At 40.0% G+C, this 24,499-nt stretch overlaps 1 protein-coding gene across 1 annotated transcript; it reads right to left on the reverse strand.

Moving 5' to 3' along the window:
- Positions 810-8,006, reverse strand: LOC109844557 (uncharacterized protein At1g04910-like). The gene is made up of 9 exons (XM_020413639.1): positions 7,392-8,006; positions 5,583-5,717; positions 5,412-5,484; positions 5,275-5,345; positions 5,102-5,190; positions 4,880-5,012; positions 4,559-4,791; positions 2,302-2,778; positions 810-1,575 (listed from the first exon to the last, which is right to left on the reverse strand). Exons 1-9 carry the CDS (start codon positions 7,860-7,862, stop codon positions 1,371-1,373), a joined length of 1,887 nt encoding a protein of 628 aa, XP_020269228.1. The 5' UTR covers positions 7,863-8,006; the 3' UTR covers positions 810-1,370.

Consider the following 24,499-nt stretch of genomic DNA (forward strand, 5'->3'; position numbering starts at 1 on the left):
TTCAAAACCTTGTGTTTAAATCATGAAAAGGAAAATAGTCCCCCTCTCCGCAATTTCTTCAGTCAATAACTGCTCTTTAATGTAGTCCACGTAATGTGAACCGGCGAGTGAAAAGATGATCGTAGTGTACAGTGTCAGCAAGTAGTGATAGAAAGGAGGAGAAAATATATGAAGTACATGGTCCTTTACAAGTGTGTGGTGCGCTTTACCACCCATTTCACAACCCTATGGACCCATTGTAATCTGCTTCATTGTCCTCTTTATCTCCAAATAAATGTGTATAAATATATATCACCCTACCCCTACTCCACCGACCTTATAGATTCATATGTAGCCATTGAGTGATAGAGTATTTGAGGAATCATAATAAGATGAGGAAGGAAATAGCAACCATATGTTGTTTGGTTGGGATGGCAGTCATCCAGCTCATTACTGCGTCTGTTCCAAGATCGTCCACTGAGCCTGACAACATCATGGCCTTTTCCCCATTGCCGTCTTTGTGCAATGGGGGGCGCAACAGTAGTGACATAACAGCAGGATTGCTAAGCAGAAGATGATGGTGAAGAGATGATGATGGACTCAGAGGTTCATCCGATGTTAACATTGGAGGCCGACGGGAAGAAGATCGGGTATGGTGCCCTGAACGCAGACCGGCCCATCTGCAACTCAGGAGTCAGGACTGAGGCCATACGCCGACTGCTTGCCTCTCCCCGCTAATCTTCGCACTCAGAGGTTGCTACCGCATTTATCAGTGCAGAACAAACATTTTACCAGCAGCACAATATTAGTACCTAAACATGCACAGGCCAGAAGAAAGATGAACAGGCTTGATGCCTTTATTATGCATCATATAAAAGGTCACATAAACAACAGCAATATCCATCAATAACTGGCAAAAACTGACAAAAAAGAATTCCCTCGTCAATTAACTATTCTTCCCTCTAAGAATTACTCACACTTGCTTCCAGGATTGTTAAATTTTCTATAGTAGGAAGAATAAGCATCCTGATGCACACGGTAGCCACCAATTGTTACGGGCTTAACAGACTGCGACAGCGAGTTCCATGTTAGTTATATCCATCCATTGTCGTAGCAGTCCCTTCCGCCCCCAAATCTCTTTTCTGGATATGGCGATGTATTCTATTCCTTTTAGCGTATAGGCTCTGGAAACTGGAAAGCTTCAACTCTACTCCTTCGAACAAGAAACTATCAATTGAATCGGAAGAATGTTATCTTTAGAGATTTTATGATGAATGTTAGCGAAAAGAACTGATATCCGTAGCTGCTATAAGGAGTTTCTGTATATCCTGTACCAGTGTCCCCAAAGACCAGGGAGCAAGAAGAGAAATCATGGCCTCTGGAGAATCAGTTTATTCCCTTTTATGTGATTTTTCACAAATGCAGCCTGGCAGGGGATTGGCGTAAAAACTCTCTTCCAGCTTCGGAAACTCTCCAGGCTCTCTATAATATGGACCACCAATTCTGTCTCTGTGTAGTTTTTTCAACTTTAAACTAAACTTTTTCCAAGAGATATTCCCTTCATCGAACTCATCAACGAATTTTACAATATTTAACCTGCAAGAAAATGCAAGTGAATTCAGTTAAAAAATATTCTTTTGAACGGAATATAAAAAAAGATATGTTAAATTGACTATAAACTGTAAAACGTGCAGCAAATTCAATAAGATCAACCAGAAGGACTTGGGCATCCCCAATTACACATTTGTAGGTAAAGCTACTCTTAACAATTTCCGTGTTTCCTTGACTATCAGATATTATGGCACGTCTTTGAAATTTGTTCTGGGTTACTCGTCGTTCTCAACTCTAGTAGGGACATATTATTCACCAACCTACAGGTGGCACGTCTTTGAAATTATCAACCAGAAGGACTTGGGCATCCCCAATTACACATTTGTTCTTGGGTTACTAGTCGTTCTCAACTATAGTAGGGACATATTATTCACCACCCTACAGGTGGCAGTCAAATAGTTGTTCTGAAATTTTTAAATATATGTCGAAGGAAAATTACAATGAACAGACAAATTTGTTAGTTACTGTTAAGCTATATGGGATACATTTAGCTTAGTAAAACTGTTGCATATGAACTTCAAATATAAGAAAATTGGAATTTGGTATTCAGCTTCAAATTTGAAATGTTAATAACCAATGTAATTTCCATTAATACATATTTCAGTTGAAATATGTCGATATCTCACGGTAGTCACTGCTTATCCCATATTCACAAGTCAAAATAATCACATTATCAGATCAAGAAAACTAATGCAATAGGATATATATTACCTGTCCGGGCTGATGGTTTGTCTAAAGTTTTCAAATCGCCTGTGTCCCTGCACGGCCTTTGCCATATTCCCATCATAAGTATAAATGAAAACATCACTCTGAAGAGCAACAATGTAATCCAATCCAGCCAGCATGTTCTGGTGATTTTTGAAAGGACTGAGTTCTTCTTCTGTTGCTAGAGTAGAATGAGAGTAGATGTTGGGGAAATCATTCGTAAGATACTGCATACTTCCATTTCCAAAGGCCTCACCAGCCACCAAGTATATTCGTGTGCTTGACGGAAACCCTAATGCTTTAAGCAGAAGGGAAGTCTCTCTTGGAGTTAAAGGACAACCGCCCAGGTTCCGCCTCTCAACTGCATCAATTTCTTTCTCCTTCCAGTGACTTACTTCATAACGCATTTGCCGTAATTCTTCTGCTTCCTCAGATGTCAAACTGTGACTGCAACCTGTGAAGGCGAGCATGTCTTTTTCATATCTGCAATATCGAGAAGATAGGAATTAAGAAAGTTTCTCATGGAGAGCCATATGAAGGAAATTTTTTAAGAGAAGTACAGTGGAAAATTCTGAAGAAAATAATGCAAACACGAAAGTCGTGCCAAGCAGGTAAACATTCAATAGTAATGAATTGGATACATCTCCTGATATTTTCTATATAAAAGCCCGAGTTAATTCCTTCAATCGTTGTTTAAGAGTCTGCTTAGATATGTGCAGAATCAATCCCAACAATTTGGTTTGTTTTTATTTGACCTTGTCCAAAGCCAGCAATTTTGCTCCATACAAAAAGGAAAAATAGAAAAGCCAATCAGGAGGGCAGGAAAAACATGTGTTTCTCCCTTTCCTCGTGTTTTCACTAGTTGAATTTCTAGTTACGTTTCTGGAGTAACAACTAGCCTCATTAAGATCATGAAGCTCATATCAAAACAGGGCTTAAATGATAAAACATTTTGAGAACCATGCGTAGACCCCAAGACCCAGATGGTTTTGTTCTTGGAGAGTGGTTCGGTTGCTGGATTGAAACATCGAAACCACATCGATGAAAGAGTCAAGAGCTTTCAAAAAGGTTCCTTTGAACTAAAGAAATACCATACGATGGATTTGGCAGACCAGTATACACATACATCCCTCCCTATTTGCTTTCAGCCTGCGTTCCCGGAAACTGGCGACCTTAAGGCCAAAATGGAGAGGGAAATGGGGACATTGGGGAGGCACTCTGCTTGAGTGCCACTTTGAGGCTGCTATTTGGAATCAAAACACTCACCTATGTACTACTCACGACGAATATAATATGTTGTGTATAAGTACGGAAATCATAGCCTGGTAAGAGGGTTAACTTGCACATATCTGTAGCATTTCAACTAGCTTTGTGTAAACAATTTTACAAACAAAATGGTGGAACACTACAAAAGTAAATCTATCACCTTTCATGACTGCTTGAATCAACAGATACTTCTACGAAGTTTTCTTCTTTTATTTTACCATCTTAATCATCCTATTTTATTCACAGTTCTCATCTTTCATTTATTTATTTTATTTAGTTGGAATTCTCCAACTTATACCTCAACAAAGGTAAGTTTGCGGCTTTGGCTTGAAATCAGCTTTATTTAGTTGGAATTCTCCAACTTATACCTCAACAAAGGTAAGTTTGCGGCTTTGGCTTGAAATCAGCATGGTGGTATCGCAACTAGACTACAATCACCTCAACAAAGGTAAGTTTGCGGCTTTGGCTTGAAATCAGCATGGTGGTATCGCAACTAGACTACAATCAACTGGAAGACTTTTACTTGCCAAGATCCCCAGGAAATCAATGTTCTAGATCACAAAGACCGTTACTAGAGCAAATATATGTCTGTTTGAACAGTGTTACTAGGCATCTCTATTATTGCAAATTTTGCCATGTCAATAGAATTTGGACACCTTCAGGGCACATGTAAACAAGAAAGGGATATAAGGTATCATGGTACTAAAAAAGGAAACTGATTAAAAGTAATATCTAGAAAGGATCACAAGAAGAAAAAAACAAGAAGTCCTAATGGGTCTGCGTCTAAGTCTCAGCATTGAGTATTGAATAATAATTGCCTTCCCCTCTCCCAATGCCCCACCAAATGCTATCAAACACGAAAGGAAGAGAAAAGAAGAAAGATACAGCATGAAAAATAAGAAAGAAGACAATTGAAAGATGATGCACAGGTAATTAGAAGATATAATCATGTTTAAAGAGAACTGGAAAACTGCATTTATATGAAAGAAGACCTTACCGTAAATGAAGAGCAATATAAGGGCTTCCATCTTGGCGTATCCTTGATATTAAGGTGGCACCCAGCTCTTGAATTGAGGCTGAATATTTCAATGCTCTGTAGTTTACACGACATCTCAGCTTCTGAACAGATGTTGGAAGTCCATTGTTCGCCAGTCGGGAGTCTGTATGGGTGAAGTACATAACCTTGTGCTGTTTCAAAAGTGGGAGAACATCTGATTTATAGTAATTGACCTGAAGACAGAGATTTAAAGTATCATGAATACATATTTTATCAAGTAAAATCAGAATACATCTTTCAGTGATCAGTATTGGTTTTTACCTTAGACCAGGATATAGGGGCCTTTGTAAAAGGTTCAATTTTCTCGTGTGAAATTGGCAGTTTCTCAACTATGTGAACCTCATCCTTTAAGGTCTCAATGAAATGCTTCCAATCAAAAAGATCCTTGAAGTCGCTGTAGGAAGGGAAAAGATCTTCAGATCCAAATTAGCACATTGCAGTAATTTAACAGACTGAAGCAATTTCGAGAGAACAGCTGTGAACCTTTCATCTGCCCAGTAGGAGGAGTGATCAAGTGAAGGGAGAACTAGTGTTGCCTTCATGATCTTAGCAACGGCAACCATATCACAAATCTGTATTCAGTAATATGATTTATCAGATACTGTGTTATAGCATTTTACTTGCAGCTTATATAAATCTAAAGATACAAGTCACACCCCAAATCTCATCTGATTTAAGCCCCCATTCGCATTTATCAGTAGGTAACCATTGGTCTTAGCATCCAGCTCTGCAGAAAATCCAAACCTTGAATTTCATGGGAAAAAAGAAGAATCCGACAATCTAGAAAACTTACTTTTTTGGTGATCCACATGGCCAATGCACTGCGTGAAATTTTCACTGTTTGGTTTGGCCCATATTCCTTTAAGCTGAAAGTTGAAAACAATGTTAGTAAATTAATATATGGGTCTCTGGAGCTACAAACGAAAAAAAGAAGATCACGACAATTACATCAAACATGACTTGCCTCAACAAAACCATTTTGATCTCCTGCTCCTGATGATACCGTTTTCAGAGTTCTTTCACTGTCACTAAGCCCCCTATGCCCATGATCATGAGATATTTGAACCTTTTGACCGGAAAATTGGGTGCCAGATAAATCCTAGTAATCACCCAAATTAACACCTTCAATATTTCTTAAGTCCATTCAAAGAGTACAATATAGGAACCAGAAGTTAAAATCTTCACAATAAACATGTTATAGAAGTTGAGAAGGAGGGAGAAGAGAGGGAGGGAGAGAGAGAAGTGACCAATACAGATTATGGGATGATGTCATGCATATATTTGAGCAAACCTTAGGATTAACATATATTGGAAGAAGCAACAACAAAACGATATTGGTTTAAATATTACAAATGCATACAATAGGACAAAGAACTAGCGAAATGGCTTCCAACTTTTCCAGCAAGCTTACTCGCCAAAAAGTTAATAATTCAAGTGTTTTTGAGAACTAATGAACAATCTACCGCTATTAGTGGCTAGAATATTTAGTATGGGAAGCTGTCTAAATTCCTCTCCTTCTCTGTCTTGTTCCAGAGAGTGAAAGAAAGAAAAGGTAATGAGCGAGAAACTTACTGCTTTTCTGCAACAATGTAAAGTCAAAGAACTAGAAGGAAATGAAGTGAAAGACTGCGGAAATATCTACATTTTCAAGGAAAAGGATAAAAGGACGAATGGAAGAGAAAGGACACAACCTGAGGTTTAATAGCTCGGTAAATCTTTGAGAGTTCAAGGTGTCTCAGTCAAGCCTTAATAACAATTGATTGAGCCCTCTTATTTTATATATAAATCTCTCAACAAAGTTTAGGTTTAGGAAACCTTTAGTAAGATATCAGTGACAGGATGAGCACTCTCTCACCTGATGGTGACAGCACGAGTTAAGGAACAAGCTATCTTAAATGGTTCGTTCAATGTTCAGCTCATATGTCATTTGGCATGTCACTTAATAATCTAGCTAAAGCTTGAACCTCAAGTTGATAAAAATTTTCCAGCTTGAACAAGTCCTACATCTTATATTGAGTAAGAAGATACCTAGACTTCTCTTCATGCATTATGTAAAGTGCTAATATCACTATTTTTCAAATGCTACAAGTCACTAATCTCGAATTTTAACTAGAAAAGGATTGTTAGACAGGTAAACAAGCAATCCTCAGTCAAACTAGGATAATCTCCATTGTCCAAATCAGAAACCATGTTCTCCACTAGCTTAGAAACCCTACACAAAATTATCATTTACTCCAATTGAGAATGATGTCACTGAGTACCTAAGACATCATGTGTGTAAGCTATAATATTTGTGTGAATCAATAACATTCTTTAATTTATGAGCAATAATTATTACAAAAACTGAACATCTAATATTAAAGAGAATCAAACAAACAAACAGCTCATCCTAAGCTTAATATAAAATAAGTCAACTTCAAGCTCAAATTAACTCAGGTTGATTTCAATCCCAGCCTAATAGAAACCACAGATTTATGAATCTAAAACATAGCAACAAAACAATTGCATAAAATTTCAGATAAATCCTAAATTGTTTCTTCAAAACATTAATTTCAAGGTATATTCCGTATATCTTAACCTACATATCCAATTATATACCCAAAGAAATATAAAAACCAAAAAAGCGCAGTTAGAAGTCAATTACTTTAAGGAGAATTTCACTTTACCAAATACCTACTGCTCTAAAGAAATCATATAATTAATAAGCTCCAATAGTAATTATGAACAGGATCTCAACATAAAAATTCCATCTTTAGCAAAACCAAGTACTCACCCGATACTCTCCCTGCTGCTCCAAAATCCCTGTAAACCCTAACCAACCACCAGCAAAGATCTTCACTACCCCGAGCATCAAGCAAACGCCACAGAACGCAAGGAACAACAAATTCCCAATCCTCCTCCTCTCTCGAAACCCTAGATCCACGATCCCCGCCACCTGCGACTGCCTCTTAAACATTTCCCTCCCCAATCCAATCCTAAACCTAAGATTCCTCCCCTGCTGGTTCCCCTGCCACCGCTCCTCCGCCGTCGCCTCCGCCGTCGGCGATCCTCCGGCGGGGCTCTCCGACCTCGGGGAGTTGATCTGGAGCTCGATCTCGTGGCGATCGCCGCCGCTGGTCCCTCGCTTGAAGGAGTGTCCACGGCGAGTCACGTTGCCGGTGAATCTAGGGCTGTTGACGCTGCGGCCATCGATTTGGTCCTTGGAGGTGGCGGTGTTGGTTACGTTGTGGAGCTGGAACCCCATTAATAGCTAGGGCTAGGGTTAGGGTTCCTCGTGACGGTTAAGTTGCTCGAAATGGAATTAGGGTTTTTGAGATCGCCATTAATGGAAATCTTCTGCTCTTTTCTGGAGTCAGCTTTTTATGGAAGCGGGCGGAGGGAAGATTTTAGGAAGGGGGGTGGCGAAGGAGGTGGCTTTCAAAATGCCCTTCACTGTTTCGTACATTTTCAGGATTGCCATTGAGTTCGAGTAGACTAAAATACCCTTTTCGGACACTGTAGCATTTAATTGTGGCACGCATTATTGTATGCAAGGAAAAAAAATGTTTACGGGATCGATTGCTGCGTTCAGCTGTCTTTCGCTTCTTATACACATCATTAATGTAGATAAGTGTATATTCGATTTTTATCATTTTGGTATCAAGCTTGTTATTAAAAAGGGGTGAAATGGGAAACAGATGATGATTATTATTCTTTGAATCTTATAAACGGTATATAAATAATATATGATCTATTTTCATGTCGCGATTATTTGTTGAATACTTATGATTTTTTTTTTCTTAGTGATAGATGAAGAATGAGTGCATCTTGCCTGCATGAAAGTGAGAGTTTTCTTATAAAAACATACCTAATTAATATGCTATTATTCTAAGTGTTCTAAAACTCTCAACTTTTACAAATCTTTTCCAAAAAATGTCTTTTTCTTTAAAGCATTTCTTTCGTAAGGATAAATATTGACACAAGTGTACTTGGGAGTCAAATTTCAAACTTTTTCTAAACCAAGCCCAAGATTTTGTGCTCCCACCATGATCAGTCGTTAAACTAATAGCATAGGTAATCAAGCTTAATTAATCATAGTTCCAAATTATGCTCATGTTAGGTGGTCCCTTAAAGTTAACACACACATTCCATGCTGCACGTGGGTGGCATGTGTGATGTTAGTGCGGTAAAGCTAATGACGGTGGACAGGGACGTCATTAATCAAAAGTGATGGGTGCCAAAATTAATCCGCATGCCATGCAAAAATGTTTAACTACTTATTTATTTTTGGGCAAGATTTAATTAGGAAGTGTGTTGATGGGGAAAGGGAAATATTATTCTTATCATAGGAATCATAGATAGAAAGAAAAACCACCTCCCTTTCTGCATCCATCTGTTTATTTATGTTTTATATTTTGAAATTTTCATTTTTTATGATTTTATTTTCATGAAAAATACATGGACAGTTTAAAATATGGATTCTTTTCCATCTGCCAGACAATAAAAAGAAAGTTATATATATTGAGTGGTAATATGTCCGAGATCTCATCCTTTTCCTTAAAAAAATATAGTTATTTATTGTTATAGTTATCTATTGTTATCTCAAGCAAAAGAATAAAATAGTTAAAATTCAGAATGCCGTGGAGTAATTGTTTACTCAATAATAGTTGTTTGTCGTCTAAAGTGTGATTTGCGGAGATAATATATCAGTCTGAATTACTCATGATCATGTAGCTATTATTGAATGATTACAATTAAAAGGATTTTTTCCCCCCGAAAATGACATAGAAAAATTGAGATCTAATAAATGCTAATTATATCAGAACTATGGTCGTTTGTGGCTTGGGATGGCGCCTACCATGTTTGATTTTCTTACCGTGGTCCTACCACTAATGGTGTATAATTTCGAATGATTACCAAATTACCCTTGTCTCCTACTGAGATATCTGGCTTGCCTAGGCGGTGAACAACGAGGTTAAAGTGGTCATTTTTCACAGCGCGGCAGGGGATAGGGTCAACGTCACGCGGCAGAGACACTCGTTCCTCTCGTGACAGGGAGCATGCAGCCAATGATCGGCGGTGGCTACCGTGAATGACGAAACCGCCCCTGGTTTTTTAGAACGTTTTTAATTCATTTTATTTGAGAGCCTACGTGATAATAATTCAGACTGGTTTAAAATACGAAATTCAGAATAAATACATCTCAACTTAGTCACATAAACATGCATAACATGTTAGATCTGAATCATAAAACTTAAGATCTAAAATCATATAGCCATGATTAATTCAAAGAGATTAACAATAATCAAAAGAGCGGAAGCTTATACCTGAATCCATGGATGAACCTTGGGATGGGTTTTGGATCTTCTAACCTTAGGGTTTCTCTAAAACCGAATTTCTCTAGCTAGATGGGGGTGTAGAGAATTAGAGAATGTAACCCTAGGTTAGGGACCATAACCCCTTATTTATAGATGTTGTAATTTTGTAATTTAGCCCCTCAATAAATCACAATTACAACCTGGTATCTGTACATATAACCCCATGATTATATTTAAATACTCATTAACCCAACTTAATTGATCACTTTAGTGGGTTATCCTGAAAGATAGCAATACACATTAATTAATCATATGTGCCCACAAATAGATTTATTAGATTAAATCCAACAATCTCCCACTTGGGCACCATATGATTCCTTAAATTGTGTATAACCTTATGAGCTCAAAAATTGCTATCACTGAAAAGGTATTTCCTAACAATCTCGTCCATTGACTATATCAATACAGGATCAAAGCGGCCTTCGTCACATTTATCGTGACTCGACCCATCAATGGTCACATATACCAATACAATCAAACGACATAGATCAATCATGGATGTGCAGCATGAAAATTACATGCAATGTGATCAGTACATGTCTATTTTCAACTGGTCCTCCTTAGTGAGGTCAAAACCAAACATAATGTAACAGAGTGTCTTAACTGAATACTTTATTCTGATCAGACAATACAACCAAACATAAAGCACCACAAATACAAACTCCCACTAAAACATAATATCCTCAAATAATACCACACCCATATGAGCAGTATGCTCATGAAAGACCTTAGGTGGCAATCCCTTAGTAAGAGGATCAGCTAACATGGAGTTTGTCCCAATGTGCTCTATGGATATCTGTCCACTCTGTACCCTTTCTTTCACAACCAGGAACTTAATGTCAATATGTTTTGACTTAGTTGAGCTCCTGTTGTTATTGGAATACATTACTGCAGATTTATTGTCACAATATAACCTTAGTGGTCTTTCAACATTTTCCAAAATGCGCAGTCCCGTGACAAAATTTCGCAGCCATATTCCCTGATTGGATGCCTCATAGCAAGCTACAAATTCTGCTGCCATAGTGGAGGAAGCTACTAGTGTTTGTTTGACACTTTTCCATGATATAGCTCCTCCTGCTAACATATAAATGTAGCCTGATGTAGACTTCCTGCTATCTTGGCATCCAGCAAAATCAGAGTCCGAATACCCAATGACCTCTAATTTCTCTGATTTTCTGTATGTGAGCATGTAATCTTTTGTTTTCTGAAGATACCTCATAACCCTTTTGACTGCTATCCAATGATCCATACCAGGGTTGCTTAAGTATCTGCCTAACATCCCAACAATGTACGCAATATCCGGACGCGTACATACCTGAGCATACATTAGACTTCCTACAGCCGAAGCATAAGGAATCTTCTGCATTTCCTGAATTTCAAGGTTACCTTTAGGGCACTGATTGAGACTAAACTTGTCTCCTTTAGCAACAGGGGTGTCACCTGGTCTGCAATCTTGCATGCCAAACCTTTTAAGTACCTTATCGATATAGCTCTTTTGTGATAATCCAAGAATACCCCGAGAGCGATCTCGATGTATCTGGATCCCTAATATAAAAGAGGCGTCCCCAAGATCTTTCATCTCAAAATTCTTTGATAGAAATCTCTTGGTTTCGTGCAACATGCCTATATCATTAGTGGCAAGCAAGATGTCATCCACATACAGAACCAGAAAAATATACTTACTCCCACTGAACTTGTGATATACACAGTCATCAACAATGTTCATCTCAAAACCGAACGAGATAACTATTTGTTGAAACTTATGATACCATTGACGAGGAGCTTGCTTGAGTCCATAGATGGATTTCCTTAATTTGCAAACCATATTCTTTGGGTCTCCTGACACAAAGTTTTCTGGTTGCACCATATAAATCATCTCATCAATGTCTCCATTGAGAAATGCAGTCTTAACATCCATCTGATGTAACTCAAGATCATAATGAGCAACAAGTGCCATGATTATTCTGAAAGAGTCTTTCGACCAAACCAAGTTTGAGGAATATCTCTCATCATCCTCTCCAAAATCTTCATTGTCTCGTAAGTACAAGAGGATCTCACCATTGAAGAAGACTTACATGCCAAAGAAGGCTAAAAGTGAAGACTTTCGCCCAATCGTTGTTGAGGCCTTGCCTCGCAACATTATCCCGGCGACCCCCAAAGCCGGAAGCTCTGCTCGTAATGATTCCACCCTAATTAAGGAGTTGTTCGATCGAAGTTCACCAACTCTGACGAAGAGGGCTCGTCAGAGGCGACGCCAACGCCGCGCTCGTCAATTAGTTAAAGTCTTAGAACAAACCGACGGAGTTCGTTATCATGCGGACTTAGAGTCGAGGAGACATCGAGTGGTTCAGTTGTCTCAATGACCAATCACTCATGTCTCTGCTAAACTCACGACGGAGGAATGGACCCTTGTCAAAAGGGCTCGTTCGACCCTCAAAGAACGTATACAAAAACGCCGTGCAAATGCTGCTCATGTCCGAACTCTCCTACAACAGTATGGATCCCCAAATCCAAACTCGTACTAAAATCGGGTCTGCATAATCCAACTTGTGACCGCGGCAGTCTTCACTGTCGCGGCACATCCTTCAACCGCGGCAGTTTCCCCTGCCGCGGCACGTCTGGCGACCGCGACGAGCTTCCCTGCCGCGGTCAAAGAGAAGCTCCAAAGAGTTTTCCTTCAGCCCCATCAACGTCCATTCTTGGTCCGTCTACTACAATCATAACTGTTCCATCACCAGGGAAGCCACGGTTCAGTCCTGACCTGTCAATATCCAAGATCATGATGGCGGACCGCCTCAGTCCCTCATCTGACGATCAAGACAAAGCTCCAGTTAAAGAACGCTTGGGTCCAGTGAACGAATCCCAGGAGCCCGTTAAGACCTCAAAGACAAAAATAAATTGTCCTGAGAATGCCAACAAGGTTTTACACCCCCAGAAGAAGACGCATTCACCAAATGATATCGTCATACCTGGGAGGTCATGCCAACAGACGATACGATTTTTTGGCAATCATACCGATGAATCGTATTATCAAGTTTGGGTTGTGAATAATTTTCGAAAGAGAGTTATTCGAGAAAGAAACTCTCATTGTTCCTGTGCGCGACTCGTTAAAGCAGCATTATCAGAATGTGACTGTTTCAAACGAGAAGCCATCCCACGAAAAGTCTCTGTATGGTCGAAACCTAAACCGAGACCGAGACAATTCCGCAAAAGAAAATCGGCTGCCCAAGATGATGAATTCCCTGAAGTCACCATCAACGTGGCTGATAAAAGAAAGTCTAAGCGGCATTCAAGTGACTCAAATCCCGACTTTTCCCCGAGAGGAAAAGTCAATCCAAGAATTGCTCAAAGGATGTCTCGACTCCAATTAGGAGCCATCAGACGCAGAGATTACAAAAGAATGCAAGAAGGAATGTCCTCGGAGGATGAATTCTCGGACACTTGTTCTGCAATCGCTTCTGATGATACAATGTCTAGTACGGGACAAACCAGAGAAGTATTCACGATCACCTCTGATCAATTTGCTCAAATGCTTCAAGAAGCTCTAACGAAGCAACGTGAAGAAATTAGAGCTGAGATGAAGACAGAGATGGGGTTAGCTATTCAACAAAGCTCTAACGAAGCAACGTGAAGAAATTAGAGCTGAGATGAAGACAGAGATGGGGTTAGCTATTCAACGAATGAGACGTTGCTAACTCAACAACCTCAACCTCCTGAGTCCAGTCAACGAGCTGAATCCAGCCACCACACTCGGAATGTTGTAGATGACAGTGATCCAGAAGTGGATGAAGTCATTGTGGCTGATACACCTCCCAATAGCAATAACGCTGGGGGTGGTTTAACAAATCCTCCCAATAATGATATTGGGGGTGGTTCAATAGCATCTCTCACAGGGGGTGGTCTAACTCATTCTCCTCAATGTCCTTCGAATGAAGACATAGACGAGGACGAGAAAATGAAAGAGCTTGAAAACAAAATCAACGCTTTGATGACGGCTCAAGAAGGGAAAAAGACAGGTATTCCGTGTCCCTATCCAAGAGAATGGGATTCAATACCATACCCGACCAAATTCAATCTGATTAACTTCACACCGTTTGAAGGGAAGAGTTCGCCGATTCAACACTTGATTTATTTCAAGTCTCATTTGGGCGTTTGGTCATTCGTTGGCACCCTTCGCGGGCCCGCCTTCGATTGGTACCGACGGCTCAAGCCAGGGAGCATCAATTGCTGGGATGACATGGAAAGTTTGTTCCTCAGTAATTTCTTCGATGATGACACCGAAGTGTCAATCGGAACCCTTTTGGATGAGAAACAAGAAGACGGAGAGTCAGTTGACAATTTTGTCAAACGTTTCCGTAACAAAGCAATGAATTGCAGAGATCCTATTACAGAGGAGTTCATCCTGCAAACATGCCACAATAATCTCTCTATACAATAACCTTTCCATCGATGTCCTGGAAGCTCTGGGGGTCGTGCCATCCACAACTTGGAAGGAGTTAAAATCTCGGGGTGAACAAGCTGAGTACTTTATTAAAAGAAAGAAAGCTGAGAGAGGCCAACCAATGACATCTGCAATCGTTGAGAATGCGACTCTCGATCCGAGGTTTCAAAAGGAATATTCTTTCGAAGATGATGAAGCCCCAGCCATATTGGAATACCTCCTCGCTAATGACAAAATCGAGCTACCACCTATTAAAGATCAGGATGGAGCTAAGAGGATTACGGATCCAAACTACTGTGCGTACCACAGAAGGGTTCTTCATCCCACCGAGATTTGCTTTGGACTCAAAAACAAGATCCAAGCCCTAATTGACTCCGGCGTCATAACGACGAAAGAAGTCGAGTAAAGACGACCATACAACTCCAGTGGGTGCACGAGTATAAACTGTTTCCCCACACTCCAAAGAGTATATGAGTATAAACTGCTTCTCGATTATCCAACTGAGTACAATGTTAAACCCGGTTTCGCAAAGGAAGCTGGGGGTGGATAAATCATATAACGGGAAGTTCCCGGAAGAATGTTAAATGTAATATTCTTAGGGATAACCCCGATCATTATGAACAAAGTGATAACCACTAAACTCCTACTATGACTTCTGAATACTCTTTTGCTGAGATGAGATTCGATCACCTCTTTAGATCAATCTTCCCTCACAAAATTCCCATTTTGGTCAAACCTTTAAACAGTTAGGACCAAAGCCAAAATCCCCTCTCGATTCGTTCCATGAACGAGAGGTCCACAAATTGAACGATCAAACCTTTAAACAGTTAGGATCGTCTCAAATTCCCATCTTGGTCAAACCTTTAAACAGTTAGGACCAAAGCCAAAATCCCCTCTCGATTCGTTCCATGAACGAGAGGTCCACAAATTGAACGATCAAACCTTTAAACAGTTAGGATCGTCTCAAATTCCCATCTTGGTCAAACCTTTAAACAGTTAGGACCAAAGCCAAAATCCCCTCTCGATTCGTTCCATGAACGAGAGGTCCACAAATTGAACGATCAAACCTTTAAACAGTTAGGATCGTCTCAAATTCCCATCTTGGTCAAACCTTTAAACAGTTAGGACCAAAGCCAAAATCCCCTCTCGATTCGTTCCATGAACGAGAGGTCCACAAATTGAACGATCAAACCTTTAAACAGTTAGGATCGTCTCAAATTCCCATCTTGGTCAAACCTTTAAACAGTTAGGACCAAAGCCAAAATCCCCTCTCGATTCGTTCCATGAACGAGAGGTCCACAAATTGAACGATCAAACCTTTAAACAGTTAGGATCGTCTCAAATTCCCATCTTGGTCAAACCTTTAAACAGTTAGGACCAAAGCCAAAATCCCCTCTCGATTCGTTCCATGAACGAGAGGTCCACAAATTGAACGATCAAACCTTTAAACAGTTAGGATCGTCTCAAATTCCCATCTTGGTCAAACCTTTAAACAGTTAGGACCAAAGCCAAAATCCCCTCTCGATTCGTTCCATGAACGAGAGGTCCACAAATTGAACGATCAAACCTTTAAACAGTTAGGATCGTCTCAAATTCCCATCTTGGTCAAACCTTTAAACAGTTAGGACCAAAGCCAAAATCCCCTCTCGATTCGTTCCATGAACGAGAGGTCCACAAATTGAACGATCAAACCTTTAAACAGTTAGGATCGTCTCAAATTCCCATCTTGGTCAAACCTTTAAACAGTTAGGACCAAAGCCAAAATCCCCTCTCGATTCGTTCCATGAACGAGAGGTCCACAAATTGAACGATCAAACCTTTAAACAGTTAGGATCGTCTCAAATTCCCATCTTGGTCAAACCTTTAAACAGTTAGGACCAAAGCCAAAATCCCCTCTCGATTCGTTCCATGAACGAGAGGTCCACAAATTGAACGATCAAACCTTTAAACAGTTAGGATCGTCTCAAATTCCCATCTTGGTCAAACCTTTAAACAGTTAGGACCAAAGCCAAAATCCCCTCTCGATTCGTTCCATGAACGAGAGGTCCACAAATTGAACGATCAAACCTTTAAACAGTTAGGATCGTCTCAAATTCCCATCTTGGTCAAACCTTTAAACAGTTAGGACCAAAGCCAAAATCCCCTCTCGATTCGTTCCATGAACGAGAGGTCCACAAATTGAACGATCAAACCTTTAAACAGTTAGGATCGTCTCAAATTCCCATCTTGGTCAAACCTTTAAACAGTTAGGACCAAAGCCAAAATCCCCTCTCGATTCGTTCCATGAACGAGAGGTCCACAAATTGAACGATCAAACCTTTAAACAGTTAGGATCGTCTCAAATTCCCATCTTGGTCAAACCTTTAAACAGTTAGGACCAAAGCCAAAATCCCCTCTCGATTCGTTCCATGAACGAGAGGTCCACAAATTGAACGATCAAACCTTTAAACAGTTAGGATCGTCTCAAATTCCCATCTTGGTCAAACCTTTAAACAGTTAGGACCAAAGCCAAAATCCCCTCTCGATTCGTTCCATGAACGAGAGGTCCACAAATTGAACGATCAAACCTTTAAACAGTTAGGATCGTCTCAAATTCCCATCTTGGTCAAACCTTTAAACAGTTAGGACCAAAGCCAAAATCCCCTCTCGATTCGTTCCATGAACGAGAGGTCCACAAATTGAACGATCAAACCTTTAAACAGTTAGGATCAGCATGTAATCTTTTGTTTTCTGAAGATACCTCATAACCCTTTTGACTGCTATCCAATGATCCATACTGTAGACGTCGAAAAATGCTTACAGACATCCAAATACCACTCGAAGCAAAGAGAAGACGATAAACGCTGCTCTCTTAATCAGAAGGGAATGATTCAAAGGAAGTGAAACAACATGGAAGAACATGTACACACCAACAAACAGCGTTTGGTGTCGCGGCTCCAGCGCGGCAGTTCATGGCGCCGCGGCCATGGCGCGACAGCCCATGGTGCCGCGGCTATGGCGCGGCAGCCTATGGTGCCGCGGCTATGGCGCGACAACCTATAGTGCCGCGGCTATTATAGGAGAGTGCTGTGGCGGTTACAAGACAGTTGTACGATGATTATTTGAAGCCTACGTGGCGGCATATCAGAGATAGAACGTGTGCTGACGTGGACAAGCGGTTAAACCACGAAAAAAGATGGTTAAAGGTCGTGGGAGAACGGTTTCAAGCACGATAGAACGTGCTGGTAACCACCCCTTTGGCCGCGGCAGTCCACACTGCCGCGCCAATAGCCGCGGCAGTGTAGACTGCAGCGGCCAAAGATGGTTCGTCTGATCGGTTATTTCGCTTCCATTTCAACTGTTATGCATTGCTATCCCTATAAATACCTCCCTAGACACGGAATAGAAGGAGGAGGAGGGCAGATTAGAGCAGGGGGCTGGAGTTTTGGTGAATTAGAGCAAGAGAAAGAGTCTTCCTTCTTCACAAACATCCTCAAGAAGCTTCTGGCGATTCCTAGAGATCTAAGCTCTGACATGATCTTTAGAAGAGTGAACATCTTACATCGATAAGATATTCGCTTCAAATTCTTACTTCGATAAACGAAGGAAGAATCATTAAACTCCTCACGGTTCAATCAGAATCTGTGATTTGGTGGTCCACGAGTCAAAGCGCTCCCGGCACAGGCAAAGATCCCACGCAAGCAGCGATCCAAACAACGATCCTGCGTTTGTTTCTAAAAAGTTGTAATTTTCCTTTTGTTGTGTAAAAGAAGTCTTATAAAAAGACTATCTCTTTTGAATTTGTTGTAATCGACCGAAGATATAATGAATTCCATAACAAAACCAACTTTTGACGCAAACAAGCTGGCGACCACAGTGGGAGCCAACGGTCTCGCTGCCGAGACCGTCGTGTCGCAGCCGATCAAGATTCCAGTTGAATCCATGGTCGAATACGAATTCGACCAAACCAAGTTTGAGGAATATCTCTCATCATCCTCTTCAAGATCTTCATTATCTCGCAAGTACAAGAGGATCTCACAATTGAGGAAGAGTTGCAATACTTACTCCCACTGAACTTGTGATATACACAGTCATCAACAATGTTCATCTCAAAACCGAACGAGATAACTATTTGTTGAAACTTATGATACCATTGACGAGGAGCTTGCTTGAGTCCATAGATGGATTTCCTTAATTTGCAAACCATATTCTTTAGATCTCCTGATACAAAGTTTTCTGGTTGTACCATATAAATCATCTCATCAATGTCTCCATTGAGAAATGCAGTCTTAATGTCCATCTGATGTAACTCAAGATCATAATGAGCAACAAGTGCCATGATTATTCTGAAAGAGTCTTTCGATGAAACCGGAGAGAAAGTCTTTGTATAATTAATGCCTTCCTTTTGAGTATAGCCTTTAGCCACAAGACATGCCTTATACCTCTCCACATTACCATTTGCATCCCGCTTGGTTTTAAAAATCCATTTACAACCAATTGGTTTTGCACCTTCTGGCAATGGAACAAGTTCCCAAACCTTATTGTCTTGCATAGACTTGTACTCTTCATTCATGGCATCAATCCACTGTTGAGAGTTAGAACTTTTCATGGCCTGAGAAAAGTTGATTGGATTGTTTGTTGGAAAATTTGTAATAAGAAAACAAGGAAAGAACTGTATTTGATTTTATTCTCTCTAACTGCTTAGAAAAAGAATGATTACAATTCTCTCAACTCTCGATTACAATTTGAATTCCTGGTTACAAAAGAGAAGAGAATGATCTGGATTCTCCCCTTTGTTTAATTCTGGGTTCTTCACGGTAGCGATGGAGTGCCTCCCTCGAATGCTCGCGTCGAGTTTGCTCTCCGTTGACGATCCGAATGTCTTAATTCACTGGAACAACGGTCTTGTCTTGTTGATAACTCTTGACGAGTTTTGTGAATCAAACTCTAATAACAGTATTAGAGATGTTCAAACCGAAAATGATTCGGTTAATAAGCCAAGTATTCGAAGATCTGTAATTCTCAATGGATGTTGATTCCCCAGACTGTGTAAGAAATCAATCCTCTTTTTCTAATCAAAATTCGCTGCTATCTTCCGACCCCTCGATCTGATTCTTAAAAATCCGATCCTTAACTCTGTTGAGTTTGTTGATATTTATAGGAGGATAGGGGTGTAACCGCCCCCATAATCCGCTCCTAAATGAGGGTTTAGTTACCTCATTAATCGGTTGTAACAACCCACGTAAGCCACTCCTCAAATTGTGGGTGAAGAGCAGTTTTCTAAACTGCTTAGATCGTGTTTGAACAGGTCAGAGTAAACGCAGCATCTTGAGGTGCGTTCTACAGCGATGTTGAGCTGCGTTCGAGCTGTTCTTGGCAACGGTTGGAGCTGCGTTTGAGCTGTGCTTGGCAGCGGTTGGAGCTGCGTTTGAGCTGTGCTTGGCAGCGGTTGGAGCTGCGTTCGACGGCGCTGATGAGCTGTGTTCGAGCAGCAGTTGATGAGTTGCGTTCAGGTTTCTCTATCTTTCTATATGGATGACACCAATGATCAATAAAGAAGGTCTCATTCAGGTCATTTGTGACAATTGAGGTATCTCAATAACGCTCTATCAACTGCAAGTCACGATCTCCACTAAAATTTCATGTTTTAACCATGTGCTCCTCAGTGTGTCGAATATTTGTTCACAGCTCTCTAGATCTTTCTGCTTTTCTAAAATCATTACACTGCTCATCAGCATCTCTAATGGTTGCTAATATGATATTAGCCATGTTGTTGTCGCAGCCATCAAGATCAATCCTCTCACATAAGAAGCGGCATTGGTGTTCGAATTGGTGTTATATCTTGACGATGGTATTCAGTGAGGGCTTCTACGTCTTGGTTTGAAGAGATCGTCGATTTGTAATCTCTTTCTGTCAGAGCGTTGCTAAAAATCGTCGTTTCGTAATCCTTGCTTCAACTCCTTGATATATGAAAGTCTTCAAGTCGTAGCCTTCTGGAAGTCGTCAGATTATAATTTCCATGATGGGTGTTTGATGGGGAATCAGCTATCTATTGTCATTTTTAGACAGCCTACATGGATCTTCTAACATTCTACTACTTTCCTCATGTTCTTGGAGAAATACAATATAATCATCCGAAATAGCATTTCTCCTTTCTCTCGTGGATCTCCTTAGTGGCACTGGTTCTTGAGGTTGTTGAGTTTGTTCTTCTGGAACAAGGAGTTGTTCAACATTATCATCTTGAGGTTCCGGATTTACTTCTTGAGCAACAACAGGTATAGGAACCTGAATATTGTCAAAAGTAACTGTATGGATTGGATCTGAAGCCAATTCCTCCTCAAAACTAATGTCTCTAACCTTATTTCTCTCCCCAAACTCAACATCCTCAAAGAATGTTGCCGTTCCCGTCTCAAAAATATTCTTTATAGTAGGATCATAAAACTTATAGCCCCTAGAGCGTTCAGAGTATCCAATAAAGTAGCTGCTAACTGTTTTGGAGTCCAAGTTCTTTTCATTTGGCCTATAAGGCCTTGCCTCAGCTGGACATCCCCAAATATGTAAATGCTTTAAACTGGGCTTTCGACCAGTCCAAAGCTCATAAGGTGTTTTAGCAACTGCTTTACTTGGTACTCTATTCAGAATGTAAGCTGCTGTCTTAAGTGCTTCTCCCCAGAGTGACTCTGGTAAAGAAGAATGAGCAATCATACTTCTTACCATATCCTTAAGAGTCCTGTTTCGTCTTTCAGCTACACCATTCATGCTAGGAGAACCCGGCATGGTGTACTGTGGGACGATACCGCATTCCTCTAGGTATCTAGCAAATGGTCCTGGACGTTGCTCACCTGAACCATCATATCTACCGTAGTACTCACCACCATGATCAGATCTGACGGTTTTAATTCTTCTGTTGAGTTGATTCTCAACTTCAGCTTTATAGGCTTTGAACATGTCCAGAGACTCAGATTTTTCATGAATAAGATATAGGTGCCCATAACGTGAGTAATCGTCTATGAATGATATAAAATATTGTTGACCATTCCAGGATTCCGTAGGGAATGGCCCATAAATATCCGTATGTATCAATTCTAAGACATCCGAAGATCTGTTGGCACCTAATCTCTTCACTTTGGTCTGTTTTCCCTTGATACATTTAACACATACGTTGAAGTCCGAAAAATCAAGGGAATCCAAAATGCCATCAGACACAAGACGCTCAACTCTACCTTTTGAGATATGACCTAAGCGCTTATGCCATAATGTCGCCGAATTTTCCTTATTTAATTTACGCTTAGTACCACGTGATTCCACATGCAAGGATTCATTGTAAGAAGCAATTGTATCAAGCAAATATAGGTTGTCATAAATACTCAAGTAACCGGTTCCCACAACATTTGAATTAAAAGATAAACTGAATTGACTGTTTCCAAATGAACAAGAATAACCTGATTTGTCCAATACAGAAACAGAAACCAAATTCCGTCTAAAAGACGGTACTACAAAAGTATCTTTTAAATCCAAATAATAACCAGTTCCTAACAACAACCTAAAGTGCCCAATTGCTTCCACATCTACCGATTGTCCGTCGCCCACAAAGATGTGTCTTTCAACATCACTTGGCTTTCGGTAGCTCAGGCAACCCTGCATAGAAACACTTATGTGAGTAGTAGCACCAGAGTCTAACCACCAAGTGTTTCTAGGTACTGAAGCTAAATTAACCTCAGAACAGACCAAAGCAAGGAACGTACCCTTATTATCACGCCAGGCGTGATATTTTGTACAGTCCTTCTTTACATGTCCAGGCTTCTTACAGAAGAAACAACCCTGATTATCCTTATGTTGTTTCTTCTCAACTGGACCCTTAGCAGCTTCCTTATCATTCTTCCTTTTCTTGCCCTTATCCTTAGAGGCATAGGCCAAATGAGCACTTTCTGTCTTATCTTGCTTCAACCTGTCTTCTTCTTGCACACAGTATGAAATGAGCTCATTTAGAGTCCATTTCTCCTTTTGACAGTTATAACTGACCTTAAATTGGTTAAACTGTGCAGGAAGAGACAACAAAACCAGATGCACTAATAACTCGTCACAAAGATCGAGTTTAAGTGCCTTAAGCTTTGAAGCAATATGAGACATTTCCATAATGTACTCCCTGATATTTCCTTTGCCCTTATACTTCATTGAAATCAAGCGAGCTAAAAGCGTGCTTGTTTCTACCTTATCGTTTTTCGCAAAACGCTTCTCAATTTCGGCAAGGAAATCTTTAGCCTTAGTAATCCCTTCGGATTCTATGCCCCTGAAGGCTTCCGGAACGCCGCGCTTAATGATCATAAGACTCATGCGATTTGAACGCTCCCACTTCTCATGCTCCTTCTTTGCATCAGGAGTGCTATCCGCATTGAGAGGTTGGGGTTGTTCAGTTCTTAATGCATAGTCAAGATCCATGCAGCCAAGAACAATTAATATGTTCTCTTTCCAAACCTTGAAGTTTGTCCCATTTAGCATGGGAATTGAGTTGATGTTAGCAGAAATTGTTGCAGCAGATGCATTAGCTGAAATAAAACAAAAATGCTCACATCAATAACCATAATCAATAAAATTCAAATAATGACAATCCCCATCCAAGATACCGGCACAACATTAATATCAAGTCTTTGGACAGTAATATTAACTTGTAAGTGATACCTTGTTGCAATGATCAAACATTGACAATAACTCATGTCAAATAATGAAACTATCTTTGGATCGATTCATTATTCACATGTAAACCTTATAATTGTCACACGCTTATCATCGCAGATGTGTATACAGTCTAAATAAATATTAACCTTCCTTTGGGCCGATTAAATATTTACACGAAAGCATACACACAAACATCTCACATTCCTCATGAACAATCTACACAAGAGAGGTTACTTTGGCAACTTCTTGTTTCAATTAATCAATTGGAGTGAGAGACAACCTTAATACCTTAGTGTCATAATATTTGAATTAAATAATTGATTAAAAACCAAATTAGATTTAAATTAAAAAGTTTTAATTTAAATCAACTGAATTTCCAAAAACTTAATTGGGGTCTCACAGCTTAATTAGGGCCCATAACTTAATTGAATAAATTAAGTATACCAAAGTGGACCCATGAAAAGCCGAGGCTTAACCATAATGAACACGAAGTTCCCTTAACTTCGAACGCGAGGTTCGACTGTATTGAGTACGAGACTCACTTAAGCACGAACGCGAGGTTCGTCTGAAAATGAACGAACGCGAGGTTCGTTTGATAAAAGAACGCGAGGTTCAACTTGGGAACGAACGCGAGGTTCGTTTAAAAAATGAACGCGAGGTTCGACTGAAGTACGAACGCGAGGTTCGTCTGAAGTACGAACGCGAGGTTCGTCTGAAGTTCGAAGCGAGGTTCGTCTGAAGTACGAACGTGAGGTTCGTCTGAACCACGAACGCGAGGTTCGTTAAAAATTGAGCTTGACGCTCACCTGAGTTGAACGCGAGGTTCACCTTAGAACGAACGCGAGGTTCGTTGAGCGCGAAGCTCGGTTAAAATTGAACGAACACGATGTTCGTTTGAGGTAACCACCTCCTTAATTTTCGCTATGAACCCTTAGGGTTTCAAACTGAAACCACCGCCGCCAAACCCAAAAAATTCCTCAATTTTTATTTTCAAAACCAGATCCAGAATCGGAAAAAATTTCTTGATCCAGATCCAAGAAAAATCGAAGAAAAAATCAAAGGAAAATACAAAAAAATTTATTTTCAGTTACTGTTCATCCGAAAAAATACTGACTGTTCATCCGGAAAAATTTTTTTGCTACTGTTCACCGAACATTACTGTTCATCCGAGAACAAAACTGAATCTTTAACCAGAGATTTAAGATCAAAAACCCAATAAAACTTAAATCCCTAAGAATTAATCAAGGTGGCTCTGATACCACTTGTTAGATCTGAATCATAAAACTTAAGATCTAAAACTATATAGCCATGATTAATTCAAAGAGATTAACAATAATCAAAAGAGCGGAAGCTTATACCTGAATCCATGGATGAACCTTGAGATGGGTTTTGGATCTTCTAACCTTAGGGTTTCTCTAAAACCGAATT

Source organism: Asparagus officinalis, chromosome 6 (genome assembly GCF_001876935.1).
Source record: "Asparagus officinalis chromosome 6, Aspof.V1, whole genome shotgun sequence".
Classification (NCBI taxonomy): domain Eukaryota; kingdom Viridiplantae; phylum Streptophyta; class Magnoliopsida; order Asparagales; family Asparagaceae; genus Asparagus; species Asparagus officinalis.